At 38.7% G+C, this 13907-nt stretch overlaps 1 protein-coding gene across 3 annotated transcripts in view; it reads right to left on the reverse strand.

Annotated features, from left to right (window-relative positions):
- Positions 1–13907, reverse strand: part of DCDC2 (doublecortin domain containing 2) — a 72433-nt gene that overhangs the window by 54235 nt on the left and 4291 nt on the right. For all 3 annotated transcript variants that reach the window (XM_009475397.2, XM_087764896.1, XM_087764887.1), the window contains exon 2: positions 12429–12480. In XM_009475397.2, coding sequence (XP_009473672.2) covers positions 12429–12480 — 52 coding nt within the window. The remainder of the gene's footprint in view (positions 1–12428; positions 12481–13907) is intronic.

Here is a 13907-nt window from a genome sequence, read left to right on the forward strand (position 1 = left end):
CAGCTGAGTGCCTCCTAACGTCCCTTTGAAAATACAAAGCCAAGATGTAGATCAGCATCTAACTGAAACATGGTAAAAAATCCACACCCTCACAGCTGCTTCACAACAACATTCTATATGTTTTTCCCTTATACTAAACAATATGCTAAATATTAACAAAATTTAACAAACACAGACAAAACACTTAGCAAACACATACAACACATTGCACAATCTACTTTAGGTACTTACATCTTCCACTGTTGACTGTTGGCAAAAAAAACCAAAACAAAATGATCAGCAGACAAACCATTACCTCGGGTATACTACCATATGTACACATATGAAAAAGAGTTTTTGTAAGAAAGCCATTTTGAATTACTGTGTGCATATCCACATGTGTATACATGTATATAATGTGTGTGTATGCATACATATATATGCCAATTTAATACAATTTTCATACAAAAATTCCTATTATGTTTATGTTCAGCTGACCACATGAAAGACTGAAGATCAACTAAAAACATGTTACTCCTGTTTAGAACACTATGGATGGGCTTGCTCATGCAATGCTTCTAACTGGAAGAAGTGTTACATTGGGAAGAGAAGGTTACATATATGGCATTAGAGGGAAATCACCATTGAGAATGGCTATTCATGTAAGGACTCTGAGCAACCCACACATTGGTTTGAAATACTCAGATAAAAAAGAATGGTTTTCACTTCGTTCTTCAGAAATGTGTTAACCAGTAAAAGGTAAAAACCATAATCCCTAAAATGGAGATGTAGCAAAATGATGTGTATTTCTTTCAGTTGGTGTGAATCTATTTGCTGACCCCCATGCATAGAGTTTTTGCTTCGACAAATGCTACATTATACTTTTCACACTTATTATTCAAATATAGACTGGAAAGTGGGACAGACCCAGCAAACTACCCAGCCTCCTGTTGGCTACTTGAGACTTGCAAGAAGTGTGTGACACTTCAGAGAATCAATCCTTGTACATCAGAAAAGTTTACAGTTTATTACATAGTATTTTAATTGTCCTCTGAACATACCATGCTGCATATTTAGTTTCTAAAAAGGTGATTTTTATGCACTTGAGAATAGTTTCAAATAGAAACGTGCCATTCTTAGCTTTTCTTTTCGCTGCAGTGTATATTAAATAATTGGAGACATGCTAAATACAGAGGTCTGGCAGTACTTTCACAGGCTGCCACAAAGACACGGGCTAGTTATCCATAGCTAAGAAATGGTATGACTATCTAATTTATTTCCTTTTCTTACCAGAAGTGCCCATCAAAGGGGGCAACTGAACAACTGCAAGATTTACAAGTTTACATGTATTTATAAAGCCATACTGGATGGCAGCAAAACAACAGCCAAAAAACGTAACCTCCCTGAACCAGATGCTCTATGCTGGTTTGATTTATACAGGTTTAAGAGCTGGCCTTTCTTATTACTGTATTAATTTGGTCTTGGGTGCTATGAACATCTCACTCATTACTCATGTCACTTTATAACTAACCTTTTGAAGTTTTAAATATTTCAACACAATGTCACATTCCAAATTTATCAGCTCATGCAATGAGCCATGGCTTTGCCAGTTTGTTACAATGGCCTGTTTGTTAATCAATGTGCCCAGGAAAATTGAAAACAAATATTTGCATTCCCCTAGGGTAGAACTGGGGTCAAAAGAACCAAAACCCCATTTATACACACCATCACCACCCTGCGATGTGAAAGAAAGGAATGTTCAAGGTTCAGCGATCAAAAGCAAATTAGAACGACAAGTTTTCTAAAGCTATTACAGCACAGGAAACATCTTATCTTACCTATTTCATAGACACACGACTTTTTTTAAATGGGCATTTTTATACACTTTGACGAAAGATGCAGAGTCAAACTCACTGAGGTGTTTGGTCAGTACAAAACCATTTCAGTTATCCTACACAGCAATTAACCTGGATAATCTACGTTTCCCTGGCTACTGTGCATTGCTAGATGGTACACTGGATAGTACAAAACAGCCTTGAGCAAGAGACTACTAGCCTTTCTACTGGTGTGGATACAAAGCACCACTCAAACTGCTATTAACTGACCGGATTTCCAAGATTTCCAAGCTTACATAAATAGGTCACGACACCACGGCAGTACACAAACTTCTGAATCCACATGAAGTGTAGATGAGCGGAAACTAACTATGCCAGAATGAACGGTTATGTACTGATTCAGGGAGCCTTCTAGGCCACAAAGCTCCTACAAAATTCCCAAAGTATTTAAAGCCACTCTGTTCACCTCCAAGGTAAATCACCCTCCTTTTCAGCCATGGTAAGTAAAACGGAGTTCATATGCCCTGTGCATCTGAGGGTAAGTCTCACCCCATCTACCTAAGCCCTGGAAAGAAAAATGTTTCCCTTGGGATCTGTCATAGTTTGGGGGCATTGGATTAGGGGCCAGATCTTCAGCTGAGATAAATTAGACAATGGCATGGCCTTATCTGCCCAGGCACTTAGCCTGTGCAGTGCTCCAAAACAGATCACACCTGCGTTGCGTCTGGATCCCAAGAATAGCTCCTATTTCTTCTCCAAGTTGCACGATGCTATACCCTACACTGCTTACAACACACACAATGATGGGATGGATAATGTACATTTTATTAAAGGAAAATAGATCCTGATGCTCCTTTTTGTCACTGACATAATACTGCCAATTCTGACCATTTTTGTCTCTCATCATTTCTGTATTTTCCCCAAATTCCTTAGACTCATTTAAACCAAAAGGAAGTCTCTGGCCTTCATGGCTGATCAGAAGGGCCTGAACCTGTGAACAGTGACAGCTGAAGAACAAAAAAGCAACCCCCCTAAAATATTTTTTTTTCATCATTTTCAATCAAAAGTAAAAGTTGTTAATGCTTCCAGTAAGTCAATTTAGTATGCAGCAACAAGTTTTTAATGAGACTAACATGCCTCATTAAAAGCTTCAGTACTGGCATCTCTTCCCTTTCTCCCAGCCTCCCCACAGCCCAGAAAGAGCAGTTACCCTACAGAACAAGGAAGGCACGTTCATCAAGGAAGAGACCAACTTTCAAGTTTCATATCAAACTCAATACAGACCATGAAATCTCCAGTGGTAGGAACAAAAGCCTCTATAAGTCTTTCTGTTGCTCCAAAATCCACTAAATCCATCTGTAAGCAAGCTATTAATTAAAATACTCAGAATTACACAATTCAAATATACAGAACTATATAAAGAGAAATGTTACTAATTCACAGGCCCAATTAGAAAAAAGGACACAGCTTATGTTTTAACTGGATGTTCTTCTCTGATTCCTCCTGGTATTAGATTATGAACACTCAGGAAGAGTATCTGTTTTGTATGTCTTGTTGTGCTAATTATGTTACCAGGATACTAAATACCAAACAATGACATATAAAATTTAACTATTAAAGATATTGTTCAGGAGATTAAAGATGTATAGCACGTTTTTTTAATCTTTGCATTTTGATAGTCTTATTCCCTAAACTACACCTACGGTAGAATTCCTAACTAATTTGGCACCAGAAAATGAGAAATTCCTTACTCAGTCTGTGACACCAGCAGTAGAAGAAATAAACTGGTTAGATACGGAGTAGCAAGAGGGTTTAGTTCTGCATATTGGCACAGGAATATGCAGTGGACCTTTATACACAACTGGTTTCCAGACATACAAATATTTTGTGTACAGTAGTTTTGGGCAGCACAAATATTGTTTGTTTCTTTCTAATTCTTAGGAAAGAGTTAGGAAAGAATACCCTGTGAAGACAGATTGTTTTGACATCAAATGGCTGTAATCTGCACATGCTGGGATCATTTCTAATATCTATTTGAGCACTCTCTTACCGTCACAAAACCATCTCCTGTACAGAGAAAATATCAATGAACCATTTCTAATTGACAGTTAAAAGTTAAAGTGAATCACGAGTCCACTCATTGAAAAATGACAAGTTTTTTCTCATTATTAGACATGTACATTATTTGTCAGATATGATAAATGCTAGGTTTGAAATAAACAATAATTCTAAATACTGGGATTTTTCATTAGAATGCACTTGGAAAAAATATGCAAGTATGTTAGGGACAAGGTATATCCAGCATAAATGCACCAAAATAATTTGTGAAATCAAGACAACATTATGAACTTCCAAAATTGAATTTTTACAAATTAATCCAATCATATCATTGCTGACAGATGAGTGGTGACTCCACTGCCTAGCAACAAAAATGCATTTAAAGGACGCAGAAAAAACAATTTCCACAAATGATACTAAAAGAATTTAATTTTAACTTATGGAGGAACAGAGGGAAACATGGAAATGGCAGCTACTCAAAATACTTTTATAGCAACATCTTAGATGCTTTTTTGGAAAATTCTGATTGTAAGTTCAGATCTACCAAGTCTCAAACATTGTATTTTCCACCTCACATCCCCCTGTCATGGTGCCTGCCTCTTCTGTCAGCACTGGACAACTAGGGAACCTTTCCTGGCCCAGGATCTCATCAAGAACGCAGTGGCCAACTGACCTAGGTTGTGATCTGCCGATTAACTAGGTCTGGCCCACAAGACCCCACAGCAGGAGTGGTACTAAGCTGATGTGCTGCAGCTGGAGACCACCAGCAGAAGGCACGTTCTGCCAGTCACACTTTCACTCTGCAGTCACGCTTCATCACAGGAACAGACACACCCTGTGAAGTTCCCTAGCAAGCAAACGCGCTCTACTCTATGTTCTAGCACATGTCTGTGTCACCCAGCATGTGACCAATGTGAGGACTGACAGGCACAGAAATCAAAAAAAGTCTCAAAATGTTCAAACACTCATTCACATCCTCGTAATTATCAAGTGTTTTCACTGGGGAGAGATGTTCTGGGGTTGCATGCAGATACAAATATTTGGGTCATACATTTATGAAAGCTTTGAGGAATCTTGGCTAATCCTCTGAAGAATCATTAGTAAAAATATTGATTATTCCATTCTACAAATACTCCTCCAAATATGACCACACCTGAACCACCTGATAGAAGAAGAAACTGCATTTGAAATAGAGCTATGGAACAATAAAATACATTTATGTAAAACAGTGGGAAAAAAAGTGATGACTCGCTGAAAAAACATGACCAGGACACAACTACTACATGTGAGGCAACAGAACTGCAGAAGGGTACCCAGGCTGAAGATGAGAGGAACGTGGAGCTGGAAATGACAAGACCTGGTGGGTAGCAGGCAGAGAGTCCCCAGTGCATCCTCGCACCAGGGCCCCTGACACGCATCACTGAATCCGGCAGTCCAAGAGACGTACACAGCCACTTGTAATGCTAAACAACAGCACTCCGGAATGAACCCGTCGCTGAAAGAAATTGAGTAAAGTGACCCTTCCTCAACCAGCCACACTCTTGCCCCAACCAGCTCTTACAACATCCATTTTCATTCTCACTGCCCTACAGCAGTTCCCAATTGATGGGTAATAATGTTATAAACACACCATAAGTAGACAAATGTCATAAAATATGGACCAGGATGTTTTCATTGCTTAAACATCATAGAAAACAATGGTGAACCTAAGGAAAGGAGTTTACATCACCCTTATCTCTCTATAGTATAGAGCTAACTCTTGATGTGCCTTATGTAGAGTAAGACGTATAAGTAGAGTTTTCTTAAATAACTTTATAAATGCTTTTCTAGAATATAAGTCCATAAAAAAATCCAAGTGGAAAACAAATGACAATGAATCTTGAGCAGCACAAAAACTACTTGTGTCAGAGCTTGCCACACCTTGTCCTAGAAGCCCAGGAGAAAAAGTGAAGTGCAGACAAAAAAACCTCAATGTTTTTACTACCTAAGAAAATCCGTCTGCTATCAACCAAGGGCAAATCTATCTATATGGTTCATAAAGCAGCTTCATGCAGGCCTACTATGAACTTTTGATAACAGATGCTGTTTCATACAGACATTATAACCTTCCTTTTTTCTTTCAGTTGCAAGAGACTGGTTCTTCAATATCAAAATACATCCGCTTTTCTTAGGTGCCTGCAATTCTTTGCTTTTACAATAACACATTGCAAAGTCCATTTACTTCAGTGTGTTTAAAAAACTGTCGGTCATAAGAAGTCAAAGAAGAAAGGAGCTTTCAGCTGAACGCATTTTTGTAAACAAAGACAATTTAAAATAAATGGTTGCCCACAGGATTTGCAAATACAAAAGCTCAGTTAATTCTCCAGCAGCTTACCCAGCACCAATGACAAGTAAAATTCATCTTTTTGAGTGCACAGGGAGAGACCATCTAGATCAGAGATAGTGCCTAGAGAAATATAAATGTCTATACTTTAGTATATATTTTATAAATGTCTATACTTTGTTTATACTTTATAAATGTCTATACATTACAATTGGAAAATCATGTTCAGTACCTTTTACAAACAATTAAGCTTATAATAAACAAATGGTAACTCTGTTGGTCCATACTCCCTCAAGAGATTAATTGTTAGATTCCTCAAGCGCATCGTTTAAAACGTATTTGTACTTGCAGATCACCTTCAGTACAAAAGGGATCTCTCTTGCAAAACAAGAAGCTCAGTTGCCAAAAGAAGTAATGGATGGAAACATACCTGAGGAGTAGTTTGTATCAAAGCTTTAGCTTGGGTTACGATGAAATCCTATTACTACTTTCTCTACCAGTAATGTAACCATAAAAAGCTTTGAGACATATTACAGCGTGAGGGCTCTGCCAGAAGATTTAAAACAGCCAAGAACCTGGCTGCCATTTACTGAGACTGACATATAATTTTCCCATGTTTCTAGGACAAATGTCTTCTTTCACCCTTACTGCTGTCCTTGGTTGAAAGAAGGAGAAGGCAGAAATCTGAACTTAGTCTCTACCCTCGCTCTCTCCCCAAAAAGTCTAAACTAAGATGGGATGTGACAATTCTGGGGAACTAGCTTGTTGCAGAGGCCATCAAATGGGAATTGAAAAATCAGACTTTTCCTAGAAAACTTGTTCCAGCCTTCCATGCAGAACTACCACAATGCTACAGTGCAAATGACATGTCATCACTTACTTGCTGAGATAAACAGCAAAACAGAAGGGAAAGAGTATTGCCGTATCAATAAAATGCTTGAGCCAGATACAAATTTGCTCATACAGGCAGTCTCTCTCTCTTCACCACTGCTGCTCACTGCCTTTAGCTCTGATTTGGTCTTTTCTTTCTCCCTCTTCATAACCTGCAGCTCACCCTTCTGACCATCATGCACACTCCTAGTCAAGTGAATTTGTGGCACTATGAAAATCAGCCGAGTGGCACACTAATCCGTTGTCACAGCAGCATGAGAACTAAGGGGCTTTTCCTAAACTGCTGCGCTGCTCCCATTGCTAAGGAGAGCAAAGTACAAACAGGCAAGGAAGTGCCCAATACACATAACAGTGCATGAAGTAAGAAGAGACAGAGACGTTGCTTTCAAATCCCTCCAGCTCTAGCAGCATGCAGCAGGAGATAACTTGTAAGGATGTGCTTGATAATTGCTCAAATGTTACTGTATCAAGATTATCTCAGAAAGCAGGGAACTGAAATCAGGTGTTAATATGAAAGTAAACAAATTGCAGACTGATGTTCTGCAGTGAAAAGCATCTTGCAGGACTTTCCCATTCTAAACTCCTTCCTTTCCTCTGCACAGTTACTGGTTTTCTCTTGAACTCTTTCCTTCATCACATGCACATGCCTGACAGCCTAAGGAAGATTTGCAAAAGCAAAAAAGGCACCTAACTATCTTTGAAATCCAGTGACTGTTCAACCACAACAACTACCATTGGTATTTTTGCAAAACCAACAGCATCCCATCTCCTTCCTGGCCCTGGGCATGGCTCAAAGTCTACTGAAGTCAATGATCATTGAACTACAGACAACACTTGAAGTCACACTACTGGAACTCCTGCTGCTTAGAAACATTTAAAAAATGTTCAGTATCATTTTCATGCACTTTGCTTCTATCATAAATTATATCATCCTGCAACAAGATATCAGAGTGGCTCTCCGTCGTTCATCACCCTATACTGACAGTGGTCTATACACAAAACTTCACCCAGAAGAATAGGGCTATAAGTTCAAGTCCATATCTGGGGTAGATTGGTCAATAAAAATACCTACTTTCCATCAGCTGAGCATTTGGCCCATTTATTTCAGTTGTTTGGAGGCCTTAGACTGGTAGAGTAGATTTTAAGAAACTAGACACTGGATTAAAGAAATCTAGCATTGATATCAGAAATACTAACTGATAATGAGATGATTTCATTGAAGACCACCTTGAAACCTGACTTATATCAGTGGTAGAATGACTAAGGGCTTTTAAAACAATATTTTTTTTTAAGAGACCCAACTCTGATGGTTGGGACTCACAGACCAAGACTACAGTTATTTTGCAAAATTTTAAGAGCACTGTTATTAATGTCATACTTCAACTATTTTAAAAACAACGTTTATTTTTAAAAGAAAAGCCCTTGAAATTAAACTGCTATATGCAGTTGATACACTAGAAAAAAGTAGAAATACAAGCTTTCTTGTGTTGCTCTGCTTATGTGCTTTTGGATGCTGACGCTACTGATGGGGGACGTGTAATACACTCTTTCTACCTCATCGATCTTTCACCAAAGACAGCCTGTGGTGAAATCAGCTACTGATACTATAATAAGGTATTTGGTGGCATAGACCCTCATCTATAAACCTAGCTGTTTAGACAGAAAAAAATGTGTCCTCCCAGACTATCCCAACCCATCTTACAGAAACCACATTTATTTGCAAGTTCCACTTCTCACATGAAATAGATGGATAGTGCTTAATGAATTACACAACATTACTTCATTGGTTCATTGTTGTGTTGTAACAACATATCTACATTAAGATCTTCTTGATGAAACCTTCCCCAGAGCTCCTGTTGTCAGTTGCAGAGGACACACAGAGAACACAGGCGCTTACTAGCTGTAAACCCTTGTCGCCAAACTTCACGCAAGGCAAGGTGCACCTTACAGGCCAACAGGACCGTGGTATTTGGGAAGCTCCAGCTAAAACTGAACCAGGGTATAACAGAGAGAAATAAAACTGCTCTGATCAGGGACAGAAATTGTTCCCAAATGTTAAATCTCAGCACTTTACAAGAATGGATGCTAAAGGATTTCATTAGATAAGTTCCCAGAATAAATGAGACGGAAAACTTTCCTTAAACTTTTTTTTTTTGTTTCCACAGCCTGGAACACCTTCCTTACAAAACCAGATTCACAGATTTCAGTAAAGAGGGGAAATCTATTTCTGATGGACTACTTGTTCTGTCTTGTCACTCCATGAGAAAAGTGAGAAGAGAGTTTAGTAAAATATTAATGTTTTACACTTCCCACCTAGTCTTCTTTCTGAATGTAGGTCACCATATTTACACTGTATCTTGAGCATGAATTTTTTGTTGTTTAATTCTAGTTTGACACACATTTTCTGGTTTTATCCAAATTTAAAGTAATTGAGATGCTGCCTTCAAAGAATAACATTAAAGTACTCCCACAACCAGATGTCAAACATTTGGCAGTTTAACTTACACAAAAGAAAACCTACAGCTGTGTACAAATACAGCTGCTGCATAAGATTTGCTTCCTTTTGCCTCCCTCCTCACTAACCAGAATCAGAAACAGATATTTGTAATTGTTTTACTGGAAAAAAAACTGTACCAAGAAACGCTCATCAGGTAGGAAATGCCAAATTAAGTGTGCTTCATACAACCAGAATTGATACCCTTGTACCTAAGCATCCTTAATCACTGAACATGAATTTCTCAAATACTATTTCTGTGCTACCTTTTTAAAGTTTTCAGATCCTTGATATACGGCACTCTACAGGTACAGACAAACTGTCATCACCACCAGGCACTTCCAAAACTTGGTCTAGGGCAAGCCAGCTCTAATAGCTCCAAGACCATCTCCCGTGGGCAACAAAAAGTCCTGCACCAATTCCGAACACACCACCAGCACTCAGCAGTACTGGGGCACAAGGCCATTTATTGCTGTGACTCCTCACCCTCGAGGCCATGGGCAGAGCAAGGCCAGCTGCCAGGTGAGAAAGGTGGCAGGCAGTCCCCATGAGCATACTTGAGGAACAGTCTTTGCTGTCTCCAGGCGCCGGGTAACAGCAGCACTACTGAGGTCATGAGAATGGGCTGGCGTCTGGAGCATTAATGTGGGAGTCCTGACAAATTGTATCATGTTATAAAATCATTTGGGGGGCTGGGAGGGGAAAGAAGGAAATGAAGAGAAGGAAGAGAAGCAAGGGAAGGAAGGAAGAAAAGAAAAAAGAGGTGAAGCTAATGAAGGAGAGCAGGTTAATACTTCAGCACCAGCACAAAGAGAGCAGGAATTGCCCTGGCAAAGATCAGTCTGAAAACACACCCCAATGTTAGCCTGGAGCTGTCTGTGAGGCCATCAGTGAGCTTTTTATTCAACACCTAGCACACTGGTCCTTGATCTGCGAGGAGCCCGCAAAGCTGCAGTGAGCCAAATAATAAACAAAATAATTTTATTCATTTCTTTCCTTCTGCCCCCACCTCAGCCCACTAGAACATTAGAAACTCAGACCTGACCCACAAATTTCTCTGTACATGCATAACTCCATGGTAATCTTCCTACTGAAGTCTTTGAGATGATTCACAAACTACACCTTGCTGTGCTTGCAGGAGTGAGCCATAAATTTCTTTATTTAGCAATGATGATGTCACTCACACATACACTGATTTTATTTTTTTTCTCTTCTTCTAATGAAACAAACAGGGAGGAATTTATTTCTGAAATTCAATTTAAAATAATGCTTTATGAAAGCAAAACACCTTTGTGGACTAGCATCAAAGACTGCTACAAGGCTCCATGGAAAAATACGATTTTTTTGTTTGCCGATGCAAATCCAGCAGAATCAAAGAGAATAAAAATGTAGCAACACTGCTGCCTTCCTGGTCCTAAAACACATCTAGGTTTTTGATTTCTAAGTGAATGCTTGGAAAAAAGTAAAACCAGAACTTTCTTCTTCAAACCATTTTAACATAAATAGGCATTAAAGCTTCCATTAATAGTCCCTTGAAAGTTCATTCCTAGGACTAAATGATTAGGGCATGAAAAGAATTGTGTTATTCATAAGCCCAGGTAAAAATCTGTAGACTATTACTAGGTTTCATCTCATTTTTATGACTCTTCTTCTCAAATAAATCAATCACATAAAGTTAAACTCAACATGGGGAGTTAAGCTCTCCACAGAGACTGTGGAAATTGCAAACATTAAGTCTAACAGGAAGAAAGCAAGCTGAGATAATGGATGGTTTATACTGGTTTACTTCAAAGCACTGAGAGGTGGCTGAAAGTGTTAATATACAATGAGCACTGATTCCAGAAGAAATAATAGAAGCCTCTCTTATCAAACATGCAACTGTAAGTAAAAAACCTACTACTTCTACAACTACTTCTCCAACTGCACAGAATTTCTATTATATTGAGAATCTTCTAAGGATTTTCAGCAAAATCATCACCCTTAAAACTAGCCTTAAAGTAGCAAGCCTGTGGTTGTCTTGATAACTGGAGATTTGGTTAAGTGTCTTCCATGAAGACAACTACCTTCTCAGCAAAGGGCATATGAAATCAGTCACACCTCACACTCTCCTACTGTCTGGAGATACCTGCTACACAAACAATTAAATTGCTGGAAACCTGGCACGAGAGCACAAGGCAAAAGAAACTGAAAAAATAGTGAGCTGATGCTTCTTATCAGGTAATTCAAATGTTTGTTGGAAATCCTTGCTATCTCCATACAGAATAAAACAGTAAAAATAACGCAGAGTTATGCAGCTCACAAAAATCCACATACAGTGTTTTTTGAAACCTGCAGTTATCTCCTCAGGCTATAGCGCAGCACTGTTCAAGAGAAACAGGTGACTTTGGAGAATTATGGACTAGAAGTAGTCAGAAGTTTACAACTGACACTGGCAGTCACTGGGAAAAGCATTTCAACTAAGTGTGATTTTTTCAAACAAAAATATCCCTTCTCCAGAGAAAATACCAAATTTTGAAGAAACTCCCAAAAGTCTCATTCCCACTATCTTTTTCTGCATGAAAAAGCTCCCTTAGGTTTATGACCAGATCCAATGATAACAACATGAGATTTTCTTTACTGAAAATTTTTAACTGGATGCAGCAATTCAGAAAGCTGAGCTGAAAACAATCAATGCATCATGCTCAGAGCAATCATCAGAGTAATAATCACTGAAATAATATGTTCAGAATTCTAGATAATTGTATTATTATTAAACATAATAAATATATATTAAAAAATCAAGCATAAATGCAGGCATGTCACTAACATTAACTGCACGTTTAATTCTTAAATATTTCAGACATCCTACCTCATTATTGACTTCAGCAGGTTTTTTCTTTGTTTCTCCAATATCCAAATAGCTGAGGAAGGAAAACAGTATTGATTATTTAAAGAAGTATCTAACTTACACAATACAAATATTTCTACACTTCTTTCATACATGAAGCTTTTAAAATTTATCATGCCTCAAAATAACATAAAAAGTAAGTAATTCAAGATTTTAACAAAGGGGTGTTAATATAAAACTGCAAGCTAGCCCTCTGGGCTAATACAAAACACAGGGTAGAACCATCTACCTTCAAGTCACTGGTGATTAGAACAGACCATCAATAATCCCCTTGTCAGAAAGAAGCTCACATACTACTGTGAGGTGGATCAATAAATCTCAGCACAATATCAACTTACCAGAGTTTTCAAAGTCATCATCTTGCCTCTTAGTTTGTCACAGTAAGTCTCTGATACATTTAAAGCTTTCCTCCGTACCCAAGTTTAACCCAGGGCATCAGCTACAGTTTAAAAGGATCTACACCACTTGTATTTCAACGGGACATGGACACATCTGAACACTGTATATACTGGTTTCTCGTGGTTGTGATGAACCAATAGCATCTTCACAACTATTTTATGAATGGACAAAATACCTCAACTGGACAAGAAAAAAAAATACATCTATTTGAACAATACTGCTCTCCATCAGAGTGCATGTTCCCACAAAAACATTGTATTAACACGAAAGTGTTAGTTAAAACATACAGTGATGGAGCAGCTGTATGTTGCCTTTCCAAAGAATTAAATAAGCCTTCAAGCATGAGTAACCCATAGACTGGCAAACAGGCAACTGTCCAGGTACCCAGACTATGCTAACTCATTTGCCTTGTCAGCACTCTGAGAGCCACGAGAGCGGCTCTTCTCATGAATGCAGCTCTCAGTAGCTACTAGCACTGCAAAGTGTTTCTAGTTCTCAGCGCTGTAGGAAGAGACACCTTCATGGGCGGTTATAAATCAGTACAGCAGCACCTTTCAGCACCTTCTGCCAAGAGCTAAACATGAGAACAAAAATGGCTGGGGCATCTATTCTGTGCCGGGAGCATCTAATCCAACATTAGGTGATCAGCATTTGTTACAGGTTCTCCCTATTCCCACTTTCAGTGGGAAACCACAGGTGCTTTGGCAGGCTTTTAAGACTAGAAGACCCTATCTGAGAACGTCAGGTATACCTGATGGCAAGCATCAGTGCAGGCTCACCAGAAGACCTCAGAGCCCGCAATGCATCTGCAGCCCTCCAGTAATATCATGCTCTGTAGTTAATGACTAGGATAAGATTTGTTTGCCAGGGGAAACCTTTCTGCCTGGCCAAAATTGAGAATTCATGAGACCTGAATGAAGCTGTAGAAGCAAGAAAGAAAAAAAAAAGAGAAAGAAAAAGCATCATTCATTCTTTGAAGAAATGGCACTCATTTATCAAGCTACCACAGAATGGCCACAAGGATTTCAAGGCTTCAGTGTG

The sequence above is a fragment of the Nipponia nippon genome, unplaced genomic scaffold, assembly GCF_047370975.1.
Source record: "Nipponia nippon isolate SJK-2023a ecotype South Korea unplaced genomic scaffold, ASM4737097v1 scaffold_1, whole genome shotgun sequence".
Classification (NCBI taxonomy): Eukaryota; Metazoa; Chordata; class Aves; order Pelecaniformes; family Threskiornithidae; genus Nipponia; species Nipponia nippon.